This window comes from Malania oleifera, chromosome 4 (assembly GCF_029873635.1).
Source record: "Malania oleifera isolate guangnan ecotype guangnan chromosome 4, ASM2987363v1, whole genome shotgun sequence".
NCBI lineage: Eukaryota > Viridiplantae > Streptophyta > Magnoliopsida > Santalales > Ximeniaceae > Malania > Malania oleifera.
The window spans coordinates 103372704-103399892 of record NC_080420.1 but is presented as its reverse complement, the minus strand read 5'-3'; the positions used below and the strand labels follow the sequence as shown (position 1 = coordinate 103399892).

Genomic DNA, 27189 nt, shown 5'->3' with positions numbered 1-27189 from the left:
GGGAGTAATTCACTTTACATTTTATCTTTACTCCTTGTTTGTCATCATCAAAAAACGGGAGATTGTTGACCTAACAAGGTCTTTCAATTAATTTTGGTGATAACAAACAAAGGATGATTTAACTTGAAAAAGGTTGAGTTTTGATGTTTTAGGAAATATGGATCAAGTGTGGTTCAAAGCAAAGCTCAAATTGAGATCAAGTATGATTTAAGAGAAGAATAAGTAAAAGTCAAATATGAAGATATCTTCTCAAAGATTCATGAAGGGTCTGATATATTTGAAGCTCAAGAAAATTGAAAACATCCCAAGAGCTGAAAGGACTCAAGCTTAAAGGCCTAGGAAACATATATGTAAGTATTTCAAAAGGCAAAATATCTTTGAAATATATTTTGAAGCTTTAAAGAGATTATCAAGGTTTAAAGACTTATTTAAATAAGTATTTATTAAATTCATGAAAGAGCAAAAGAGTTTTAAAAAGTTTTCTTTTATATATAAAAACAAATGTTAGTAAAGATCAGTTGACTGAACTTTTCAGTTCAGATGACTGAAGTAGAGACTTCAGTTGACTGAACATTGAGTTTAGACATCTGAAGAATTACTTCAGTCAACCGACGAATAAGTTTAGCTGACTGAAGAATTTCCAGAACAAGCAGAGAGTTGTAGCAGTGAGTTCAGTCGATTGAACTTGTGACTTCAGTCAACTGAACCTGCGACATCAGACATCTGAACCCTGACTTCAGATGATTGACCATGTATCCAGTTTTATTTTTTAAAAAGTATAAGAAACTTCAGTCGACTGAACCTATGACTTCAGTCAACTGAACTTGCGACTTTAGTTAACTGAACTTGCGACTTCAGTCATCTGAACTCTGACTTCAATTGACTGACCCTGTATTCAGTTCAAATTTTTAAGGGTTTAAGGAACTTCAGTTGACTAACCACGATACTTCAGTCAACTGAACATTGTTCAACAGGCAAAAATTTTAAAATTCTTATTTTTTAAATAATTGCCGTTTGAAACCCAAATTTTTCTAAACAGATTGGGAAACTTTTTATGGAAACTCTTATAACAAGGGAACCTCTTGAAAGTCTATAAATATATGGTTCTTGTGAATTAAAATGATTATCCAAGTATTGAAAACTCTCTCAAAGCTCTCTTGCTCTAATATCTCTTACTCAATCTCTTGCAAAGCTGAAAGTATTGTTGTTCTGATATTTTATTCGTCAAATCCTGAAGAATTACTGATTTTTCATCTGGAGAAAAGGATTTTGGTGAATTCTTTGAAAAGCTTCAAAAGTTTATTTCATTCTTGATATTTTATCTTTTGAAGTACATAGTTCTTATCTGTACTAATCTGCTCTTTGAGTGAGCTTCTCTTGTACATCAGGTTTTGATATTTCTCTTGTAGATTTTGAACGTTTCCAGGTTGTTGGAACGTTGACCAAACAAGGGCATATTGTTTGGAGAAGGCGGGCTCTAGCCTTGACCAAATGAGTGATTGTAAACAGGCTTTGTTCCACCCGGTAACGAAACTATTATAGTGGAAACCTTTGGTATTTTGCTAAGGGCGAGGACATAGGCTGTTTTGAAGCCGAACCTCGTACAAATCTTGCGTCTTTCTCTCTATTTTATATACTTTATTTGTTGTGTTGTATGATTTCAAAGTGCAGGTAATAAGTTTCAAAGAGAAAGAAATAAAGATTCTTGGTATTTAGAAAGTACGTTTCGATTAACCGTTTGCGGAAACCCAAAAGGGAGTACGTTGGTTAATCTAGCGGAAATCTCAATCAAGAGAGGTACATACCGAAAGTTAATTCAAAGCAGGTGATACATATTCACAGGGAATTCAACAAAATAAGTATTATCCTTGATCAAGTGATTAAATTGTTTAAGCTTTATTAATTATCTTGTTTGTTTAAATTACAGGTATTCTAAGGAGTATATATATTATCTGTTGTGCTCTATTCAGTATCTAAAAAGATTAAAAAATTATCAAAAATTAAAAAAATTCCAATCCACCCCCCCTCTTGGGAAGCTATTCCTAATTTCAAAAGCATTTCACATTTTCAGTATTTTCACAAAGAGTTCCAATATATTTCACAATCATCGATATAATTTGGCAAACCGACATGTCATTATTGACCCACGATATTGAATCGGTATTCCACAACCCTCGATATTATCCGGCAAACCGACATGCCATTATTGACCCCACAGTATTGAACCAGCATTTTTGTAACCATAATTCGGCAAACTGGCATGTCATTATTGACCCATGGTATGGAACGAGCCTTCCACAACCCTCGATATTATTCGGCAAACCGATATGTCATTATTGAGCCCACGGTATTGAACTGGTGTTTTAGTAACCATGATCGGGCAAACCAGAATGTCATTATTGACCAACGGTGTTGAATCATCACAAATTTAGTGTTTTCACACTCTTCGGCATAAACTGGCAATTTATGACCATCGGTATTGACCCGACATGTCTTACAACCCCACAGTATTAATCCGGAATGTCTCGACCCCACAGAATCAAATCGGCATGTCATTATTGACCCCACAATAATGAAACCGGCATGTTAGTAACCACCATTCCTAAAAAAAGTTTGGAACTTTAGCTCCTATATTTCATTTCAAACACATCATAACTCAATCATCACAAAATATCCTCTCCTGCCACACCTATTTGGATAATTAAACAATCATATGATAATTGGTCTGGAAATACAGTTTAACATAAAATAAAGGTACGATCATCTCTATACTTTAGTTTTATTCAAATAAATAATTTTCCCAAGAAACAGAGACGATACTCGAAACCCTAATTTTCCCAAAAATTGTACACCCAAAAAATTGGCTATCTCATCTGGTGAAACTTTCCAAACAAGTAAGCAAAACATTTGTATATAACCTACAGTTCTACCAGATCAGATTTTAAAAATAACTGATATAAACAAATCCCTCTTACTTATTCCAAAATACTGAAACATGACTCCAAACGGCTCGAAACAACCACATGGATTCCCAAATCCTAAAATTGAAAGACCATACGTTAACATCACCCTATTTAGTACAGATCTACAAGTCACTAAGCTCGTTTCGACCCTTACCTCAATTTCGGGGTAAAAACCTGGAAATCCTCAAATTGAGATTCTACTCCATAGGACTTGTAGAGATTCACCCGCTGATCCACGTAGTAACATTAGATCGTTAACTCGGGCAACGAGCCGTCCGAGATCTTAGAAAGAGAGAGAGAGAGAGAGAGAGAGAGAGTTATATAATAAACATAATTTAGTCCTTAAGTAATCTAAAAATATCTCCTCCAAGATATTTATATATAAATATCTAAAAATATCTCCTCGAAGATATATATATTTTTATTATTATTTTTGTTCGGGTTACTACAAGAGATATCCACACTAGTGCAATAATAGCTGGAGTGATCCACATCGGACGTCATAATGACAAGTCTCCCTAAGAGTCAAACCTTGCCACTATAAAAGGAGGTAACGTAGAGAAGCAAAGGTATCTTATCCTAAACCATACTTTACTGTTGCTTCATACCTCTTAAAGTCAATCTCTATCTTAGATATCAGAGAGATCTCTCGGAGTACACCTCGGGTCCTTCAAGCCAATCTTCTCTTCATCATTTTTAAGTGATTGAGATTAGAAAGTTCATCGGAAGTCATTGACATTTTTATTCAGCAACACACTCAAACTATCATTTTAATTATAAAAGACCATTTTGTTTCCACATTAAATTCATCAAATTTAGTTATATAAGCGACATATAAGTGATGAATAGATTTATTTGAACAAAATTAACATTACATATCTAATAAGGTAGGTGGTGGGTGAGCTTCCATTTTAAATTATATATAAATATAATTAAATTTCAAATAATAAAAATTTGTTCAAAAAACATGGTGATATCCTTGAAGAAGAAAGGCGAAGATGGTGGTTGTCTCTAAGTTCAAGAGTTCCTCATTAGACACATCAAATTCTAACTTTGGAAAAGAGTACAAGATAAGAGATGTGTTAATTCTTTAGTGTAACATAAAGTCAATAAATTTGTAATAATTTTTTTAAGAAAAAAATGAAGACTGTAGCATCACCATCTAATCATAAACTATTCAACATAAATTGCATGCTTGGCTATAAATTATATGATATATAGTAAACTTATTTAAAAATAAAAAAAAAATGAAAGATTTACCTTCCACTTGTTTATCGCGCAAAAAGAGAGTAATTGTCTTAAAAGTTTATTAACTCATGCATAATGTACATGATTTTAATTTGTTACATTGGGAATCCTTTATTAGAAAAAAATATTATAGAATTTAATGAGTGTCTTTGGCGGGTTTATCATGTTTCATCGTGGACAGACGCCCAGTCCCCGCGTGTCTCAACCTGGTCGCCCTCGATTCGTCCGTCCACGTAGTTTTTTTCCCCTAATAATCAGAACCCATCTTCCAATTTCACCGTTTATGCAATTCAAACTTTTAAAAAAAAAGGGAAAAAACAATGAAAGAGATGAATGCAGATTAATGTTGAAGGGAATGTGTTAAAAGGCCTGGGAGGTTTAGGAGATAACAAGGAAGATGGCAAAAGTGCGAGGGCAGACGATAGCAGCATGCATGACATGCCCTCTCTGTAACAAGCTTTTGAAGGAGGCTACAACGATATCTCTGTGCCTTCATACCTGTTAGTTAATTTCTTCACTCTCTTTCGTTTCATTCTGTGTCTTTATTTGTTGATCTTGGGTCATTGTTATCCGCATTTTACGATCTGGGTTCTTCAATCTTTATCATTTGTGTTTCTGCGAGGTGGGTTTTGTGTGTTTGTGTGTGTACATATAAATTTTTGAGCTTTTGGTGCCTGTTGTGTTTTGCTTCTTTATTGTTATTACTATTATTGGCTGTTTCAGCCTGGATAAGAATGTAAAGAGAAATCTAGCATGAAATTTTTCATATATGGTGGTTTTGTGTCTCGATTCTTGTGATTAGTTTTGTTGAGAATTCCACTTGTGAAGTTCCTCCCACATTAGAAAAAGTGAGTATTTGATGTGTGTTTATATACATGGTGTAGCCCAAAACTCAATAAGCTTAAGCTTTTGGATCAAGTTGGTGCTCACCCATGTGTATCAAACACACTTTTGGACTCCTTTGGTACTAACAAGTGGTATCAGAGTTGACGGTTCATAACTCTGGGTGTAGGAGTGTGTGTGACCGAGGTTAAGAAGGATCATCTAAGCTGCCAAGATGGATCCAAGTTGGGTCAAAACGTGGGAGGTATGATTGGTTTGGAGGCATCATTTGGAATACAATCTGAGACACGTAAGATGGCCCACTTGAGCAAACTGTTGGAGAATTTGTCCCGTAAGGGAGAAGATGGCTTTCGTTCAAGGGGGAGCAGTTGGAACTCACAAGTGAGGGGGAGATTGTTGAGAATTCCACTTGTGAAGTTCGTCTCACATTGGAAAAAGTGAGTATTTGATGGGTGCTTATATACATGGTGTGGCCCAAGATCCAATAGGCTTAAGCTTTTGGATCAAGTTGGTGCTCACTCATGTGTATCAAGCACACCTTTGGACTCCTCCGGTACTAACAAGTTCCTGAAATTTCTACTGTCATTTTTGAAATTGTGTACCAAGGTATAATGAATACTATTTGATACCCCAACCTCTTTGGGAATAGTTGATGCCCTGTATGCTTTTCAAATGAGGGGAAAACAGACATGCACACATGCAAACCAAAATTTTTTGAGTCATTATGGCTAATCAGTATGCATGATCAGGAGGCTACTATCATGCTTGATGCAGAGAGACTTATGACTCTAGCATGTGCTCGTCTAACTGGGTGACTATGTGAACTAGGTGATTGTGTCTCTGTTGTGCCAGAAGCTATAGAGGTTGCAATTGCTATTTATAGGTGAATTGGAGTTGAAAATAAGGTACTTTGCTCAACTAAAATGGAGGCCGTGTAGCAATTTCTCTCTTTCTATCTCTCTCTCTCTCTCTCTCGCTCTATATATATATATATTAGTCAATTTGAAGTTTTTGAACTCACTTGGGTTCCAATTACTTTAAAAAGAAAAAATTGTGGTATAGTCCCATCCACTGGAAAAACAGGCTGCTTGGTTCATATTGGTCTGCTTTACAAACTCTTTCATCCTCTTCCCGTGTCTCTACCACTCTCCTCCTTCAGTTGGGTTTCATTCTGAATTTTTTGGTTTGTATTTTAACTCCACGCAGTAAATACAAAACCAGTCTCCTTTGAAATTTATTTGAATTCATTTTTTGATCGTCTCACATGTGGTTGATATAGTTCAGTCCTTGATGGAAAGTTTGAGTTGACCATTTTTTTTTCTTTTTGGTTTTCACTGGGGAAGAGTAAGCCCTGAGAAGAAAGAAACAAGAAAGTTTATATTGAGAAAGAAGCCCCAATAATGTCATAGACTCGGTGATTAGTTAGAAATACAAATTTTTCTTTGAGGGCGTGGCTGGGGAGTGAGCACAGCAAGAGTCAAACTTGCTCCTGTCAGAGACATAAGTTGGCCATTTTGTCTAGCATTTGTTTGCTTCGTGGACATTGTGCTGGAGAGTGCACTCCAATTTTTCTGATAATTTGATGTCATACCTAAATGTCTTGCAATCAAAGTGCATGCATTTGATATAGTTCAGTTCTTGATGGGAAGTCTAAGTTGACTTTTTTTTTTTAGCTCCAAAAGAAAGGAGAAAATTCTATTGAGAAAATTATATTGGGAACCTTGCTTTGGGATAGGGTGGGGGCCCATGTTGGGGTGATGCCAGAGATGAGCCAAAGTCATACTTGCTCCTTCCTCAGAGTGCTTGCCAGAGATTTTTAGCTGGGAATTGGAGATCCTGCTTTCTCTCTCTCCGCTGTATTTAATGTGTTTTTTTTTCGCTTCTTCTTCTTACATTCTCTCTTTTATATCTTATGAAGCGTTCTTTTTTTCATTGGTCATTGTTACAGTTGGTTTGATCTGACTTATTGTCTTCCATCCATTGCTCAATCAAATTCTTCCATTATTTCTGTTATGGAAATCAGCTTTAGTCTGTTAAGACTGCAGATCTTTAAATCTAATGGAGTCCAGCTCTTGAATAGGGGTCAATTATTTAAAATATATATTTTAATTAAAAAATTTAGTGGTTCATGTTATCTACTTTGATTCTTCCTCTTTATCTTGCAAAATGTTTACATTCAATTATTCAACCATTTTACATCCTCTTACTTTTTTTCATATCTTTTACAAGAGGTGCATATGCCAGTGCATATTTTGATGCCTTCATTGTGGCGGAAGAACTTGTGATTCTCATTCTTTTCTTTTTTTGTACTAATTTTTTTTCTTGTCATTTATCACTCATAACTATGAGCATCTATGAGATTTCCTTTCTGTGCTACGTGTAATTTAGTTCTATGCCAATGTAATCCATGATATTCATTTGGAAATCATATAAATTATCTTGATCTCCATGCATATTTTCTGATTTTCTGATATATATATATATATATATATATTTATATGACATGATCATTTTGATGACTGTTGTTTAATATGCTCCCTTCATTGCTTTGTTAACTAGAATCTGTATCTATAGTTGTTATGCTGCCATTCTTTTGATGACCAGTGAAAGAACATCATGTAATAATCTTGTTATTCAGCCATTTTTTGGATCTGTTTTTTATGCATTGGCATATATTCTATTTGTTTTCTGTTTTTTTGTTTTTTTTTGAGTTCAGAATTGTTATTATTATGATTTTACCGTGCAACACAAGAATGGAAGGTGAAGCTTGCTCTTTGTGGTTAACCATCCATGTGGGGGTTTCAATACCATCTTGGGTTTTCATGTCTCATTCTGTTTGATTGAGTTTAAATATTTCATCTGCGCTTGTGGGGATTCTACAACAAGTTGGTAGCTGATTAGTACATGCTGAGAATCTGAGCATCATGCACTCAATTTACAGTCTGTTTTAAGGTTATAAGAATCAAATCTACCTATTATTTAAATAGCCAAATAAAAGCAAAGCAAAGGTTTCTAAAAGAATTCCTCAATCTTCTAAATGGGAATTTGTCAGTCTCCCCAGATTTAGTTGCTGGCAAATTCACACTTTCTTTAAAATTTGAAATTTACCTCTATTTATGTCTGTGTATGTCTGTTTCTGATGCTCGTAGGAGATTCTCCCAAGATCTCTGCATGCCTATCATTTTCTTGGCGCCTTGTCCATCTAAAATTAGTATAACTTTCATTTGCTTGCATGATACTCTGGGGAATATCAACTACTGTATGTATGAGGAATAAATACTTTATGTTCTCAAATAAAGGGCGTCCCTGGGCCACAAGGCTCCCCGCCCCGCTTTGCAAGGGTAGGGGGAGGGTAATCAGAGTGTACGCAGCCTTACCCTGCATTTATGCAGAGAGGCTGTTTCCTTGGACTCAAACCCATGACCTACTGGTCACAAAGGAACAACCATACTGTTGATCCGAGGCCCGTCCTCTACTTTATGTTCTCAACTATTAAATAAAATTTAACCTTCTTCTTGAAAATCTGTTTTTGGCTTTATTGACAAGCATCCTTTTTTATTTATCTAATTTACAACTTGGATCAGTTTGCAGGAAATGCATTTACAGGAAGCTGTCAGATGAGAAGTGGTACTGTTGTCCTGTATGCACTTTGGATCTTGGCTGTGTTCCAGTTGAGAAGCTTAGGTTAGTTTGCTTATCAGAGTTATAGAGAAAATCTCTCCCTGTCTCATGGATTGAATTTCAGATGCTCCTTCATAGAATTTTCTTTTAATGAGCATTTTTCAGGTTTTTTTTTTAACACCATTATTCAGTCGACATTATGTACTAATGGCTGCTTTCAATCATCTTTAAGTTTCCATCTATCCCAGCTAGTTCTTTATAAATTCTATTTTCCTTGTCTGCTGGTTTGTGCATATAGGCAAACTTTGAGATAGCCAACCAGATATTATTGTTAATATTTTTTTATGATTGAGGCTGTGTTGTTGGGTAAAAGAGGATCACATGAATGGATTGCGTGTCTCTTACTATATTTTGTGCAATACGGGAAATAGCTACTTCATTTATAAATTACCTAAATGAATGTTACAGTTTTTATTATTGATGAAATTTATCTTCAGATTTTGTTTTCTGTAAATTTCTTCATCCATTTAACGTCACCTAAGGACTCTGCAATCATGCTGTCATGTAAACTGTGAACCTATTTCAATAGTGTTCATTCCCTTCCCTTGATCTCTTGTACTTTGAAGTACCAATTTCCAGTAGACAGAGAGAGAGAGACACCAGGAAATTACAAAAGTACCAGTTGAAGTGTAAATCGTAATGACTTATTCATGATGCTCATACTAGAGTATAAATTCGTAAATAAGTCTGCAAGCTGCATCCCAGATGTGTGCGTATGTGTGTGTGTGTGTGTGTGTGAGAGAGAGAGAGAGAGAGAGAGAGAGAGAGAGAGAGAGAGAGAGAGACTATGAAATTACAAAAATACCCCTTAGAGCCTGATGACTTATTCATGACACTCATGCTAGACCATAAATATCAAATAGTCCAACATCGTCAGTTAGAAATTGGCAAGCTGCATCCCAGATGAGATGCATGCCTTGCATGGAGTACGAGGATCTTCATTCACAATTTTCCCGTGCACAAAATGGTAATCGACTTCCTATGGATTGTTTGCTCTTGAAAAAAAATGGTTTGAAGCTATAGGCATTGCAGCTTGGTTGTCTCAATAGAGCTTCATTGGAAGCATATGAAAAATCTAAGTTTGTGTAACAAATGCTTTTACCACATCAATTAAATAGTGATGCCAGCCATGGCTCTATATTCTGCTTTTGCACTAGATCTAGCACAAACAGCGTGCTTCGTAGTTTTCCAAAAAATTATATTACCCCCTAGGAAAGTCTAATATCCAGTAGTAGATCTCCTCTCAGGCACTGAACCTGCCCAATCAGAATCTAAAATGCAAAAAAGTGCACATCACCAGAAGACTTGTACAGCTAGCCAAAACTTGTATCTTTCTTCAAATAATTGTAACACACGAATAATTGCATCCCAATGTGACACCCTAGGCTGTTCCATAAATTGGCTTGCAGTGCTAATAGAAGACTCATTCATCAAAAAGTAACATTACATTAGAAACCATTGGTGAATCAAGTTTACTTCTTAATAATCCTGTTTCTTTAAGAAGATCAAGTAGATTTTTCCTCAAAGGCGATTGATTCCTTTGGGAGAATGAATCACTGAAACTCCTGATGAAAACCTTTTAAAATCTCAAATACCTGTTGCATCATCCATTGTAATAACCACATCATTCACATAGACAAGTAAAATAATTCTTCCAAACAGAAGTGCTTCCATAAAACATCGTAATATTGCATGATCAGATCAGCCTTGCTTCATCTTAAATGCCAACATAGAATCACTAAACTTCCCAAACCATGCATGAGGCGATTGCTTCAAAACATAGATGGCTCTCTCTAGCATGCCATGTAAATAGTGGACTCCCTTGAGCAACAAACTCTTGGTTGCTCCATATATGCCTCATTGTGAAAATCAACATGTTGGAAAACATTTTTTAAAGCAACATGAAAAGGAGGCGAATGATAATTAGCTGTAACAGAGTTAATCTTTGCTATAGGAGAGAGACTGTATTGTTAATGCTGTATTTTTTCTATATCCCTTTGCTATCAGTCTAGCTTCAACTACCTAAAAGAGGATAAGTTTAATTGCATAGAATCAACAACCAAAACTTTCTTTCCAAATGAAAGAGGAACAAGCTTCCATTTATGGTTATGATGAAGGGATTGAATCTCTTCATCCATTATTGTCCTCCAACTCTCAGTAGACATGGCTTCCTGCAAAGACAACAATGAAGAGAGAGGAGCAATAAAGCAATGGTATGAGGTACATGATCTAGTTCCCTTTTGAATTACAATAGAGACTAGGGAGATTCAAATCATTGGATCGAGAACTAGAAAAAGTAATGATATACCTGAGATGAGGTCATCAAAGCACATGTTGGTGATGGACCTTTAGATGAGTTGGCTTTTGATGAGAGCATGGATTGGATTGGATTGTACTCATTCAATTGTACACCTTTTTTATCGAGGCTTAGAGGAGCCTTGCGCAATAGAATTAGGAGGCAGAAGAGGAACATGTTAAACAACCATATTTTTTCTATATTTTACCTCAGAAATATTACATGTATAAATAGAGATATTCTTCTCTCTATTTTTGGTAATTTACAAAATTGAAGGGATTTGTATTTATCTCTCTAATTTACAACTCACGCCAACACTCCCCCTCAAGTGAACGCATCTTCAATGTGCAACTTGTCTAGTGAGTTGTAGAATTCTTTACTTGATACTACCTTTGTCAGAATGTCTACCAGTTGGTCTTTGGACTTCACAAATGGAAACCGAATTATTTTGGCTTCTAAATTTTCCTTGATAAAGAGTCTATCAATCTCCACGTGTTTGGTCTAGTCATCTTGTATGGGATTATGTGCAATAGCAATGGTGGATTTGTTATCACAAAAAAGATCTATCTCATAGGTAGGGGCGAAACCAATTTCAGACATAAGTCTTTTTAGCCACAAAAGTTCGCATAGCCCTTTTGACATCCCACGGAATTTTGCTTTGGCACTTGATAGTGCCACCACTTTTTGCTTCTTACTTCTCCAAGTGACCAAATTTCCTCCAAAAAATGTAAAGTATCCTGAGGTAGATTGTCTATCGATAGCATTTCCTGCCCACTCTGCATCTGTATAGCCATTGATCTTGAGATGATTGTTTTTTAAGAACAATAGTCCCTTTCCTAGAGATGATTTTAAGTGTCGTAAGATTTGATTACTGCGTCCATATGGTATTTACTGGGTTGATACATGAATTGACTTACTACGCTTACTGCATAGGCAATATTTGGGTGAGTATGTGAGAAATAGATAAGCTTGCCAACCAATCTTTGGTATTTGCCCTTTGTCTGTTGGAACTTGGTTTGGGTGTTCTTCAAGTTTATGGTTTTGAATAATCGGAGTGTCTACTGGCTTACATTCGAACATTCCAACTTCGCATAATAGATCTACGATATATTTTCATTAGGAAAGAAATATACCTCGTTTTGATCTAGCAACTTTTATTCCTAGAAAATATTTCAGTCCTCCTAGATTTTTCATCTCAAATTTAGTGGCCAATTGCTTTTGTAGTCTGGCAATTTACTCCTTGTCATCTCCTGTAATAATCATATCATCAACATAAACCATTAATGCCGCTACCTTGCCTTGTTGATATTTCAAGAATAGTGTATGGTTTGAGTTACTCTGACGAAACCCATATTTCTTCATTGCCAAACTAAATCGTTCAAACCATGCCCAAGGTGACTGCTTTAATCCATATAATGCCCGTTGCAACTTGCACACAACCTCAGTTTTTGAGGAGGTTGTATACCGTGGAGGTATATCCATGTAGACTTTTTCTTCAAGATTGCTATGAAGAAATGCATTCTTTACATCCAATTGATGTAAAGGCCAGTCCAAGTTAGCAGCAAGAGATAGCAGAACCCTGATTGTATTCAATTTTTCTACAGGTGAAAATGTTTCTTGATAATCTACTCCGTACGTTTGGGTATATCCCTTTGCGACTAATCTCGCCTTGTATCTCTCTACAGATCCATATGCCTTGCGTTTTACGGAGAAAACCCACCTGCATCCAAAGGTTCTCTTCCCCTTGGGTAGTGGGGCCAACCTCCATGTTTGATTCTTTAATAATGCTCCCATTTCTTCTTCTATAGCCTGTGTCCATTTAGGATCGGATAGTGCTTCCTGGATAGTCGTGGAAATCTGGCATGTGGATAGGTCTTTGGAAAAAGTCTTGAAAGGTTCAGGTAGCTTTTCCGTGGACACATAGTTGGTAACTAGGTACCTTGATCTCCTTTCCTCTCTGTTTGGTGAGTATCTATTTGGTGGTTTACCACGATTGTGCTTGAAAGGTAAGATATATCCAATAGAGGACTCTATATTATCTGTAAAGGAGGGTGCAATAGTATGGCTTACCTTAGGAATATTCTCAGGCGATAAGTCTGTGGATACTGTAGGTAAGGGGGATTCTTTATTTGGTGTAGACCCTGTGATCATGTTTGGTGTTGCCATAGAATCATCATTCTAATTATTCTGATCTTCAAGCCAATCAAAACATAACCATTTCATCTCTTCACTTGGTGTCTCCCCCTGAAGTGAGGGAGTGGTGGAGGATGAAGAATAAAAGAGTTCAGATTCCATGAAAATAATATCCATGGTAGTATGAAATCTCCGAGTAGTGGGATCATAACATTGGTATCCCTTTTGGTGTGTACCATACCCTAGAAACAAACATCGAAGGGCACACAGATCCAATTTGGTACGTTGATTCTTTGGAAGGTGAACATAAGCCACGCAACCAAAGATCTGAGGGGGTAGCATTAGGATAGATGGTCGTGAAACGAAACTTGACAGAATTTGAAGAGTCTTAAACTTCAAGAGCTTAGAGGGAAGGCGGTTGATGAGATTCACCGCAATGGTCATAGCATCGAACCAATGGTGAGCAGCAACATGGGCACTCAGAAGAAGAGCCCGGGCAGTTTGAAGGATGTGTCGATTTTTCCGTTCGGCAATCCCATTTTGCTGCGGAGTTTTAAGGCATGACGTCTCGTGGATGAGACAATGTTTTTGAAAGTTAGACTTGAACTGATTATTTACATATTCCCTACCATTGTCCGAGCGAAGGACTCGAATTGAGGAGGCAAATTGTGTCCGAACCATAACATGAAAGGATTGAAAAATATTAAACACTTCATCCTTACTTTTCATCAAATAAAGCCAGGTCATCCTAGTGCAATCTTCAATAAACAGCACAAACCAACGCACTCCAGAGATAGTAGGTAAAGGAGAGGGACCCCATACATCAGAGTGAATTAAAGTAAATGGGGTATCACTTTTATTCAAGTGTAATGGATAATTGGCATGATGACTTTTTGCCAAAATACAAGCATCACAATGAAACGTAGACAGATCCATATTAGAGAATAAATCAGGGAATAAATGTTGTAAATACCCAAATGAAGGATGACCTAAACAACGATGCCACAACCATATCTGTTGAATCTTGGACTCTTGAGAGGACACCTGATGTGCACGACCCAGACTGAAGTCTTCCATGTAGTATAATCCCCCCTTCCTAGTACCACGGCCAATTATCTCCTTGGTGAGAATATCCCGAAGAAAACAAGAATTAGGATACATTAGGACCATACAGTTTAAATCTCTAGTAACTTGGCTCACAGATAAGAGTTTGTGAGATAAGGAAGGAATGAGGAGAGTATTTGTTAGCTGTAATGAAGGTGATAGAGATATTGAGCCTGCCCCTGTGACAGGGGAAATAATTCCATTGGCATTAGCAATATAGGTGCATCGGGGAGGTGAGCGAGAGGTAAAATCTACAGGATCAAAGATCATATGGTCTGTGGCCCTAGAATCCAGGAGCCATGCAGCACTATCCAGTTCATTACCATGACTAAGTAGGGCATGACAAGAGGTATCTGAGTCTGGAGAAGGAGCAGTCACGTGATTCAGTCATCGGAATGAATAAGAGAGAGGCACGGGTCAATTGTAGCCACTGTAGCTTTTCCTGTGCCACCACTAGCTTGCGCTGCTTCCCTTTTCTTTTTTCTTTTCTTGAAATTCGGGCCACCAATCAGGATACCCGTGCAATTGAAAACAATTGTCACGGGTATGTTTTGAGTTTCCACAGTGAGAGCATTTCACAATATTGGAAGAAGACGGAGAATTTTTAGAGGAAACCCGTTCGGCCATGTGTAGGAGGTCCTTGACCAAGCTTGAGGCTCCGGGAGGCAAGCATGGCTCCACCAGGGACTTCATGTTCCACCGTATTCATCACCACCTGGCGGAGAGCTTCTCACCGAACATGGGCATAGGCTTGCTCCACCGAAGGAAACAGATGCAGCTGCAGTACATCACTCCGGATGTTGTCAAGTTTATCGTCCAGACCATCCAGAAAAGCATACACTTGTTCCTCTTGAAACATATTATTGTACCTTTGTATGTCAGTTGGGCACTCCATTGGATTCGGTCTACGGAAGTCAATTTCATGCCATAAGCCTTGTAAGTCGGTATAGTATTTTTCCAAAGATCCACCACCTTGCTAGAGATGAGAGACACGTCGCCTTAGCTCATATACCTGCAATGTATCTCCCTCATCAAAATAAGTTGTAGCAACTGAATCCCATACCTGTTTAGCAATAGGAAATCGAATGAAATTGCCAATAAGAGTCGGGTCCATGGAGTTAATCAACTAGCCTTTGACGATCGCATTGTCCGTTCGCCACTTCCGCTAAGATATATTTGTCGGAGATGGAGGGGGTAATTTTCCATTAATGTAGCCCAGTTTATCCTTCCGGGAGATATACATCTCCACCACCTGGGACTAGAGAGCAAAGTTGGAACCATCCAACTTAATTCCAATTGGGACGGCTGCAGGTTCTGGAAAACTAGTAGGTGTGTGAGCCTTGGTCAAGGCTTCGGCCATCTTAGTTGTAAACAGATCAGAAAAAATAGTATTTGGGTCAAGGGGGGCATCACTGGATTTAGAAGGGGTAGTCGGGTCTCCCATCTGAGTATTCAGGTTACGGCTGTAAGTGAAGTTGGAACCGCGACAGAGGAGGAAAATGACGGAGATGACGACAAAGATAACCTCAAGTGCCTGGGCGTTGAGGCAAAAGAGCAGGGATCAGCGTGAATCTTCGGCAATGGCACCGCTGTTCAAGTCGGCGGGGGCTCTCGTCATTGTCGTTCTACAGGGCTGAATTGAAGGTCGGTGACGCTTGTTCAAGATGGCGGAGCTCTTGTCATGGTCGGTGGCGCTGTTCGAACCTGCAGAGCTCTCGTCGTGGTCGTTCTACAGGGCTGGGATCGGCGCCAGCGACGGTTACAGAGGATGGTTAGGAACGGCTATGTGCCAAAAGGCATAGGTATTCCCCATCAGAGGGAGGCAACGGCGGTCGGGAACAGCAATGTGCCAAGAGGAGTAGGCTGTCATTGTCGAAGGGAGACGATGACGGGCATAAGGCTGGGATGGCTGAGGTTTTTGGCTCGGATACCATGTTAAACAGCCATATTTTTTCTATATTTTACCTCAGAAATATTACATGTATAAATAGAGATATTCTTCTCTCTATTTTTGGTAATTTACAAAATTGAAGGGATTTGTATTTATCTCTCTAATTTACAACTCACGCCAACACAACAGAAAGATAAGGTGGGTTCTTTAATGGAAAATATGGAGAGGATTTGAAGAAGAGACGACCTTACTTGTGAAATGATGATGACATGGAGGTTAAAACACCAGTATACTTACTAAGTACAAGAATAGCCTAAAAGAAACATTTAAAAGACCAAGGATCAAGTTTATTCAAACCAAGATTTTGGACAAAACAAATACAACCAAGCATATGGAAGTCAAGCAAAAAGGGACTCTATGATGGAAACAACATAGAAAAAGGAGTTTAATTTTACTGCACTAATGAAGGTTATTGATTGATAAGATCATAGTCCTAATTGGAAATTGTTCTGAAATTTTGGTTGAAATTTCAGACTCTGAGGTTCAAAAAGGCAATAGGCTTCAATATCCATTTTGAATATTAGCTAAAAATTCAAGCATATAGACCAGAATTTCAGAAATTTAAAAGAAAAATGAGGAAAAACAAAAAACAGAAAATTTGAGGTTTTTCATTTTGTTTCTAAATTATTTAAAATCATCTATTTTAGTATTTCCTGAAGTTTCCTTCATATTTTCCATAATTTATTATATGTTTTCAATGTTTCTTTAAATTGAATCTGATTTTTCTGTTGAAATCAAAGTAGTCCATGGATAAGATAACATGCTATGAGAATGATATCATCGTAGTGTACTTTGGAATGGACAAATGAAACATAATAGAATGAGCAACAATGCTTCTTTCATTCAGCTATTCCATTTTGTTGCAGGGTAGAAACTCAAGAAGAATGCATTCGTTGACCTTCCATTAAATTACTGAAAGGGAGAGAAAAATATGCGAAAGCATTATATACCAGAGTAGAGATTTTAACATCAAGATTTCAGTTCAAAAATATTTTGAAAAATAGTGAATAACTTCAAATGCTCTCTCCTTTAAAGAACCCAGTGTTTTTAAATGGTACAATCAAGGCTCACCTTAAGACCATGGTTATCAAAATCCCAATCCGGGTTCTACATTCTACGATTCTACGCCCCAAGCATTCCTAATGGATCCGGATCATATGTAGAATTGGAATAAGTAAGATCCTAGTAGGATTGTGTTAAAATCTCAATCCCGAGTATCATTGTAAATAATATACAAATTAGGGAAGTGGGTAAATATGGGGGATTTGATATTATTCAGTAAGGAAATTGTTTCCTTGTTTAGAATAGGTAATCGTATTATATATTGGGATGTACATATGAACAAAGTAATGAAGAACATATTCAATCGTTTCTTCTTTCATGGTATCAGAGCTAGGTTTTCTTAAACCTAGCTAAACGATGGCTAACAGCACCGTCAACAGCAGAGGCTCTACCTCCTCTGCAAACATCATCGGTGACTCAGAGGCCACATCCGGTGGGGGTTCGAATGGGCTGGATAACACAGTTTTTCCACTCTCATTGGAAAAATTAAATGGAAAAAATTTCCGTGAATGGGCTCAGTCCATGAAATTGGTGATTGAGGGAAAAGGGAAGCTTGATTATCTTACTGGTGAGCGGAGGAAACCAGACCCTTCCGACGCTATAGCCTTGCAAAGATGGAGGTCCGAAAACTCAATGGTCACAGCTTGGCTTGTCAACTCGATGCAACCATTAATTGGAAAAGTCTACTTGTTCTTGCCAACGGCGAAGGAAGTCTGGAAAGCCGTACGTGAGACATACTCCGATGTCGAAAGCTACTCGCAAATCTTCGACATCAAGACCCGATTGTGGCAGATGAGGCAAGGCGAGAGAGGTGTTACCGAGTATTTCATGGAGATGACTCATCTCTGGCAAGAGCTCGATTTGAGCATCGACGAGGAGTGGGAGTGCTCCGGCGACAGCACACGATACCGAAGGAGTCTCGAAAACAAGAGGGTCTTCGAGTTTCTTGCTGGCCTGAATTGAGAGCTAGACGACGTGAGGGGCGGATCCTTGGTCGGCGACCTCTCCCTTCAACCCGAGAAGTCTTCGCAGAGGTCAGGAGGGAAAAGAACAGGAGGCGTGTGATGCTGCGGCCCAAAAATGAACCTGCTGGGCTGGACTTCCCCGTACCCGTATCCGCCCAAAAATTAGATGGGCATGTTGGACACGCTGGGCCAGATGTCTCGGCTCTTGTATCAAAAGGCCCAGGGGGACCTAGTCAACGACCACAAAAAGGTAAATTATGGTGCGAACATTGCCGAAAAATAGGTCATTTAAAAAATACCTGCGGGGAGATTCATGGAAAACCGGCAGATTGGAAACCGAGACAATACCAAAAAAATCGTGGGTACCAGGCCAGCACTGACGGATCAACTGAAAGATTACAAGGAGAGAACAACAATACCTCTTCCAGCAGTGCATTCAGTCCTGAACAGTTGGATCAGCTATATAAGATGATTTCATCAATGCAAACATCGGGTCAGTCTTCCTTTGGTTCCTTGGCTCACCGAGGTAATTATCTGTCAGCTTTAAATACTACATCCTGTTACAAATCTCCATGGATAATTGATTCGGGTGCATTCGATCATATAACTGGGTCTTATCAATATTTTTCCTCCTACTCACCATATGCCGGGAATTTGAGGGTAAAAATTGCAGATGACTCTCTCTCACCAGTTGCTGGAAAAGGAAGTATTCACATATCTGATTCTTTAACTTTACAATCAGTCCTACATGTCCCCAAGTTATCTTGCAATCTGTTATCCATCAGTCAGTTAACAAAAGACTCGAATTGTTCTGCTAAATTTGTTTCCTCTCATTGTGTTTTTCAGGACCTATCATCGGGGAAGACGATTGGCACTGCTAAAGCGTATGAGGGACTCTACTACTTTGAGGAGGCAAGTTTGAGTGAACTATGTAATACTGCAATTTGTCATTCTGCATCTACTTCTAGAAATAGTGAACTTTTGTTATGGCATTCACGGATGGGTCATCCCAATTTTCAATATTTAAAACGTTTGTTACCTTCTATTTGTTCAAATAAAATGGCTTCTGAGTTTCAATGTGAAGTATGTGAGTTTGCTAAACATCGTCGTACTTCTTTTCCATCATCCTTATACAAATCATCTCATCCATTTACTATGTTTCACAATGATGTATGGGGTCCCTCACGTTCCCTAAATTGCACCAATACAAAATGGTTTGTTACCTTTATCGATGACCATACTCGTCTTTGTTGGGTATACTTACTGAAAGACAAAACTGAAGTCCGCTCCATTTTCATCGATTTTCATACCATGATTCATACACAGTTCCAGACTCATATTCAGATTTTACGTACTGATGATGGTACGAAATATTTTAATACCATCCTGGGAACTTATCTTCAAGATAATGGGATTGTTCATCAAAGCTCTTGTGTGGATACCCTTCAACAAAATGGGGTTGCTGAACGAAAAAATAGACATATACTTGAAGTAGCTTGGGCATTAATGTTTACTACCAACATGAAACATTATTTTTGGGGCGATGCCATCTTAACAACCACACATCTCATTAATCGAATGCCAAGTCGAGCACTTTCATTTGTCACCCCTCTTTAGAAATTCCAGGAACACTTTCCTACATCTTGGCTCCCTTCTAGTCTCCCACTTAAAATCTTTGGTTGTACTGCTTTTGTTCATGTCCATGCACACCATCACGATAAATTGGATCCTCGTGCCATTAAATGTGTCTTCCTTGGTTATTCACCTACCCAGAAAGGCTACAAATGCTATGATCCGGTCTCAAAACGACTGTTCGTTAGTCTTGATGTCACTTTCTTTGAAACCACTCCTTATTTCCCAAAGCCCTCTCTTCATGGGGAGAAATGGAGTGAAGATCGGTTCTTTGATCTCTTTACTACTGAATTTGCTTCTTTCTCTCCGGTTACTCCAGTTACTCCATTCCCTGACCCATCTATCGAGCCTTCCATTGCATTACTTCCTGACTTGCCAAACACAACAGAACACTTACCCTCAGGGGGAGATGTAGGAGAGCAAAACAACGCAGACATACTGGTTTACTCAAGGAAGCCGAAAACAAAGGAGAGGGAGAATCTCATACTTGAGGCACCAAGAGCGCTGGAACCGGTGATGGCTCCGAATAACCATGAGCCCATGCCTAATCCCAATCTGGTAATTGAGTCTTCCTCTGATAATCCTGCACCTGATGATATCAATTTACCTATTGCAATCAGAAAACAAACCAGGTCATGTACTCAATACCCTTGGTCGAAATACATGTCTTATAAAAGTTTGTCTACAGGATATCGTGTGTTTGTCTCTAACCTTGACAGGATGAAAATGCTAAAAAACATTCAGGAAGCTCTAGAAATATCGAAATGGAGAGAGGCAGTCATGGAAGAAATGCGAGCCCTAGAAAAAAATGTAACTTGGAAGTTGACAGATCTACCGAAAGGGAAGAAGCCAGTGGGTTGTAAATGGGTCTTCACAGTGAAATATAAATCTGATGGAATAGTTAAAAGATATAAAGCCAGACTTGTTGCAAAAGGCTTTACACAGACTTACGACATTGACTATACTGAAACATTTGCACCAGTGGCAAATTTAAATACAGTTCGGGTTCTCTTGTCCTTGGCAGCCAATTTAGATTGGCCACTACAACAACTTGATATTAAAAATTTTTTCTTAAATGGAGAATTAGAAGAGGAAGTATACATGACTATACCACCAGGATTCAGTAGAATAGGTGAAGAAAACAGAGTGTGTAAACTCAAGAAATCGTTATATGGCCTCAAACAATCTCCTAGGGCGTGGTTCGACAGATTCGCAAAGGTACTAAAGAATCAAGGGTGTCGACAAGGGCAATCAGAATGTACACTGTTCTTCCAACAGTCTGAAGGAGGTAAGAGAACAATTCTAATAGTGTAAGTTGATGATATAATCCTTACTGGCCATGATACTGTAGAAATGGAGAGATTGAAGAAGGTTCTGGCTACTGAATTTGAAGTTAAAACTTGGGACAGATGCGGTATTTTTTGGGCATGGAAGTGGCAAGAACGAAAAAGGGAATTAGTGTCTCTCAGAGAAAGTATGTTACTGACCTCTTAGTTGAAACTGGCAAGCTGGGATGCAAACCCAGCGAAACCCCGATGGAAACAGTAAAGAGGGTTGAAGATTGTGGAAAACTAGTAGAAAAGGAGAGGTATCAGAGATTGGTTGGCAAGCTGATCTACCTATCACATACTAGACCAGATATTGCATTTGTAGTCAGTGTAGTAAGTCAACACATGCATTCACCAAAAGAAGTTCACTTAGATGTTGTATACAAGATCCTTGGATATCTCAAGGGATCTCCGGGAAGAGGACTCTTCTTTAAGAAATGTGAAAGCAAGGAAGTAGAGATCTTTACAGATGCAGATTGGGCAGGATCAATGGAAGATAGAAGGTCTACCACAGGTTATTGTACATTCGTCTGGGGAAATCTCTTAATTTGGAGAAGCAAAAAAAAGAATGTGGTGGCTCGTAGTAGTGCTGAAGCTGAATTCAGGGCAGTCGCTCAAGGGATATGTGAAGGATTATGGTTACGAAAACTCTTGGAGGAATTACGGGTCCCGGTGAACTTTCCTATCAAACTCTACAGTGACAATAAGGCAGCTATTAGCATCTCTCTTAATCCAGTTCAACATGACAGGACTAAACATGTGGAAGTGGATAGACACTTCATCAAAGAGAAATATGAAGAAGGAATTATATGTATGACTTATGTACCAACCAAGGAACAAATTGCAGATATTCTCACTAAAGGGTTGGGACGGTAAAGCTTTGATGATCTTATTAGCAAGTTGGAGATGATTAATATTTATGATCCAACTTGAGGGGGAGTGTTAAAATCTCAATCCCGAGTATCATTGTAAATAATATACAAATTAGGGAAGTGGGTAAATATGGGGGATTTGATATTATTCAGTAAGGAAATTGTTTCCTTGTTTAGAATAGGTAATTGTATTATATATTGGGATGTACATATGAACAAAGTAATGAAGAACATATTCAATCGTTTCTTCTTTCAGATTGCGATCCAATCCTACAGATCCAACTTGTGCAAAAAACTTTGGATTTTTTTCTCTAGGATTTTAAAGTAAAAAAAGGCTCAATTTATATTTTTATTGGCCTAGACACTTTCCAAAAAGTGAAATGTTTTTAGATGAGAATGTTAAGGTGGATGAGTGGTGTAACGTTAAAAGATTAATTAAAGAATGAACATGTTCTCTGTAAAGTTAGTTGTAGCTCCTATAGAAGATGAGGGAGGGATGGCTCAAATGGTTTGGGCAATTGCAATGTAGGTTGAATAGTGCACCAGTTTGGAGTGAGCGAGTTACTATAAGGGGCAGTAGAAGGGGTAGGGGTAGACCTAAAATAACTTGGAATGAGATAGCGAGTGAGGATTTTACAGCCCTGAATTGTTGGAAAAAACTGCCAATCATTGTGTATATTGGTGGAAAAGGATTCATGTAGCTGACCCCACCTATTGGGACTTCAAGCTTGGTTTGTTGCTTTTGCAACAGAAACAAAATTTGGTCCAGTTAGCCAAATGCTTCAAAATTAGGGTGAAATAATGCGCATCTCCTAAGATTAGTTTGTTCCAAGGCAAGAGAGCAGTTAAGCATCTCTTGAAAGCTCTCTTGCTTCGAAATCAAAAGCTCTCTAAGACCTTAGGGTTCTTGATAGGCAAACCACCTTAAGTTATCTATCTGCAGGCTGGGACTGTTCTGTCTTTCAGTAGCAGCAGAGGCCTGCTGAGGGCTTTGAGATTAGCTGAGAGCTTCAACAACCAGGGTGTTTTACAATCAGGCTGAGAGCTAAAAGTTGCAGGTTTGTGGTAGTTATCCATTATGTTTGTAGTTTTTTACTTTCTTCCTCTTCTTTTCTCTTATCATTGACAAGCCAAAGACCTATTTTTTTCCCTAATCAGAGAGCAAACAGATTTCTTTTTCTTCTTCTTTTCACTTTGACTAACAAAAAGTTCCTATTCCTTCAACTAAAAAATTTTCTTTTTCTTCTTTTTTCCCTCTTTCTCCTCTGTTTCCTTCCTCTTTTTCTTCTAATGATTAGATGAAAAAACCACAGAAGCTGAGAAGTTTACAACAGTTTGAATTAAGTTTAGCAATTTCTTCTTCAGTTTTCTTCATTCTTTTTGCTTTTCTTTTTTAATTACAATTATTGAATAAACAAGCTGGTAACAGTCTGGCCTTCGCAGAGCACTTTGCAATTCAGACCATTCATATTTTTTTTAGGGTCTAAATTGTTGAAGGAAAAAGTTGCTTGGCACTAGCAAGCTAACTACATTCCTGAAATTTGTTTTAATTTCTTAAACTTGCTACAAAGTTTTTAGGCTTATTATATTGGGTGTTGTCATAAAAGGCAAAACACTTGAATTTTTAATTTATTTTACATTGTAGGTAGAACCTTATGATTCATGATCTGATCCTACAATCCAGTCCCACAATCTGATCCTGCGGACTCCCCTAATGATCCTATGTAGGATCCCAATTCTAACAACCTTGCTCAAGATGAGGTGTACCTAAGACGCTCTAAGACATTATCTGAAATACCAAGCTCTCAAAAAGCAAATTCATAGCAAGACTTATGCATTAGAACAGAATATATGCCTTTTGTGCTTTTTTGGTTGAGGCTGATGCATTTTGAGTTTGGGTTAAGTCAAATTTGGTTTTCAGCTTACACCAGCAAGAACAACCAAGCCTTAGTTCCCACTGCGTGAAGTCAGCTATATGAACTCTTTTCTACCTTTCTGCATGTTTGAGGGCAATATCTGACAAATGAAAGAATGTCGAACCCTTACTATCTCAATCCAAGTTATTCTACGTCTACTCCCTCCCTTCTACTGTCACTAACATTCACTAGTTCGCTTCTCCGCATTGATGTCCTATTTGGCCTATGTTGCATATGCCCAAAACATCTTAACTGTCCCTCTCTTCTCTTATTTCCTAGTGCTATGCCTAACTTCCCATAAATACATTTAATCCTTATTTTATATTTTAGTGTAGTACCACTCATCCACCTTAGCATTCTCATTTTGGAAACTTTACTTTTTGGTTATGTTGTTTCTTGTTTTGAACATTTTGATCCATATGGTATAGCTGATCTTATGGCAGTTCTATAGAACTTTCCTTTTAATTTTAAGGGTGTTCTATGATCACACAACATACCCAAAGTACTTCTCCATTTTACCTAACCTACTATAACTCTTATTTATTACATGTTCCTCAATTTCTCATTCATCTTGGATAATAGAATAAATGTACTAAAATATATTAGTGCAATTTATTTCTTGACCAATGAAGTTTAATCTTTTGTCTGGTATTCCTCCTAACGTGACAAAATTACATTTTGCATATTCTATCTTATTTCAACTTATCTTAACTAAATCAAGACTCTAGAGCTTACCTCCATAATTCTCACTTAGATGCTACTCTTTCTCTAGTTTCATCAACTAAGATAATATCATATGCAAACAACAAACACTGTGAAATCTCATTTTGTATACTCCTAGTAAGTTCATCTATCACTAATTCAAAAAAGATAAGGACTCAAAGTAGATCCTCTGTGCACAACTATTGTGATTGGAAATTCCCTAGATTCTCTGCTCGTAATCCTATTGTGCATATCTTTAAGACATCTTTATACCTACTACAAACTCCCTTGTTTTCTAGAACTCATAACTTCCCTAGCTACCTTATCATAGGCTTTCTCTAGGTCAATTAAAACCATGTGCAAGTTTCGCTTATTTTTCCTAAAATTTTCCATTTATCTCCTAGGCATAAAACCAAATAAAGTTTTTGAAATCCTCGTTTCTAATCTTAATCTTTTCCAAATTTTCATTATGTTACTCATAAGTTTAATTCCACAATAGTTATTACAATTTTGAATATCTCCTTTATTTTTTTATAGGTATTAAAATGTTTTTCTCTCATTTGTTTGGCATTTCCTTAGTTCTTATAATTGTGTTAAATAAATTAGTTAGCAGTGATAATTCCATTATTACCCAAGAATTTCCAAATTTCAACGGTTTTAAACTTGGCTAGCAAGAATTAAATTATTTGTACGTAAGAAAGGAATAGGGAATGCTCTGATCTAAATGAATCTTTAAAACTTTTGAGACTATACATCTTTAAAAAAATTGTAAGTTGCATCTTGGGTCATGAATCCAATTTGAACTTTGTAATATCATCGTTATCTCTTAGCGTGGTTTATTTGGACGATTTTAAGTTTATGAGCTTAAATTAACTAGAATTTCCTTTACAATCATTCTTCAAATTTTTTTGATCATAAAGAAAAATCATTAAAAGGCATCTAGAAGATGCCACCCAAGTACGTACAGCCAAAGGAAATCACCTAGACTACAAAGTGTCCAAAAAATCAGGGATTGCAATAGTGTCAAACAAAAACATCCCAGTTGTTAACATGTCCCAAAGGCTCACTCCTACTAGGGTGAATCTTTGAATGGCCTAAACACAAATGGAAAACTCGAATTTGGATACTAGTATTTGGGGAATGAGATATGGGTAAAAAATCTATCAATGGAGTAACCACTAGCCTACTTTATTCTACGTGAGGTTAGAATACCTAATGATTTACTACCGATTAATTGGTCAACTAGTTGACCTTAGGTCCAAAGAATTGATAATCAAAGTTGTTAGCCCTGGAGGAGTCCATGGGTGAGCTCGATATACATGGGTGAGCACCAACTTGACCCAAAAGCTTAAGCCTATTGGGTCTTGGGCCCAATCATGTATATAAGCACCCATCATCCATTCAACTTTTCCAATGTGGGACAAACTCACTAGTGGAATTCTCAACAATATCCCCCTCACTTGTGAGTTCCAACTGCTCCCCTTTGAACGGAAACTGTCTCCTTTGTTAGAGTAAGCACAATTCTCCAACAGTTGCTCAAGCGGGCCTTACTACCGCGCCTTATGTGCCTTGGATTGCATTCCACGAGCCTACAAACCAATCCTACCTCCCACGTCTTGACCCTATTCGGATCTATCTTCCAAGCCTAGATGATCCTTATTGGCCTCAGTCACACACTTGGTCCTCCAACTGTTAGCATGTCAGGAGAATTAGCTTCACGTTTCGACTTTTACGATGTCGCTCACCCAGAGTTACGAACCGTCAGCTCTGATACCACTTGTTAGCACGGGAGGAGTTCATGGGAAAGCTTGATACACATGGGTGAGCACCAACTTGACCCAAAAGCTTAAGCCTATTGGGTCTTAGGCCCAACCATGTATATAAGCACCCATCACTAGTGGAATTCTTAGCAAAGCTTTATGCACCAGAGCCAAGCTCAGGAGTGCGGTTATATCAAGGGAAGGTACTAGCACCCCCTACATACCCATTCTACGAACGATACCTAATTAGCTTTTGGTTACCTTTAAATTCAACTCATCAAGGCTTTAGTTCTTTCATTTTGGAATTTATTGACCTTCAACATGTTGGACTGCACAAGATGGCGATTACCTCACCTTAACATCCTCAAAGATATGCACAAGATACCACCTTGAAGTCCATCATTGGATGAATTTTATCATGTAAATGTGCTTTGATGTAGTTTTAACCTTCATTAGATATTGCTTCAACCCTGCACAAGACGATGATTACCCTTACCTCAAGATCCTCGAAGGTATGCACAAGAGACCACCTTAAGGTCCATCTTCGAATTCATTAAAGTGTTTTAGGGTTTAAACAAGATGCCAAATAGAAAAATATACCAATGTAAGCAACAAAACATGCACCCAGAGTTACCATAGTAAAAGATATTAGAAAGTAAAGTTTGCTACTTTAAGGAGGATAATCTCAATTAACATTCACAAAATCCACAAAAGACCACCAAATATTCACTAA

The 27189-nt window shown here is 37.8% G+C and overlaps 1 protein-coding gene across 6 annotated transcripts in view; it reads left to right on the top strand.

Annotated features, from left to right (window-relative positions):
- Window positions 1-4356: 4356 nt before the first annotated feature.
- The window catches only part of LOC131152632 (E3 ubiquitin protein ligase DRIP2-like), a 65880-nt gene continuing 43047 nt past the window's right edge, over window positions 4357-27189 (top strand). For 4 of the 6 annotated variants that reach the window (XM_058104384.1, XM_058104387.1, XM_058104383.1 and 1 more), the window contains exons 1-2: window positions 4357-4711; window positions 8639-8738. In XM_058104384.1, coding sequence (XP_057960367.1) covers window positions 4609-4711; window positions 8639-8738 — 203 coding nt within the window. In that variant the 5' untranslated portion in view covers window positions 4357-4608. Of the gene's footprint in view, window positions 4712-8638; window positions 8739-19096; window positions 19159-27189 lie in introns of those variants that run through there. The other 2 variants (XR_009136068.1, XM_058104388.1) reach the window with 2 other exon arrangements.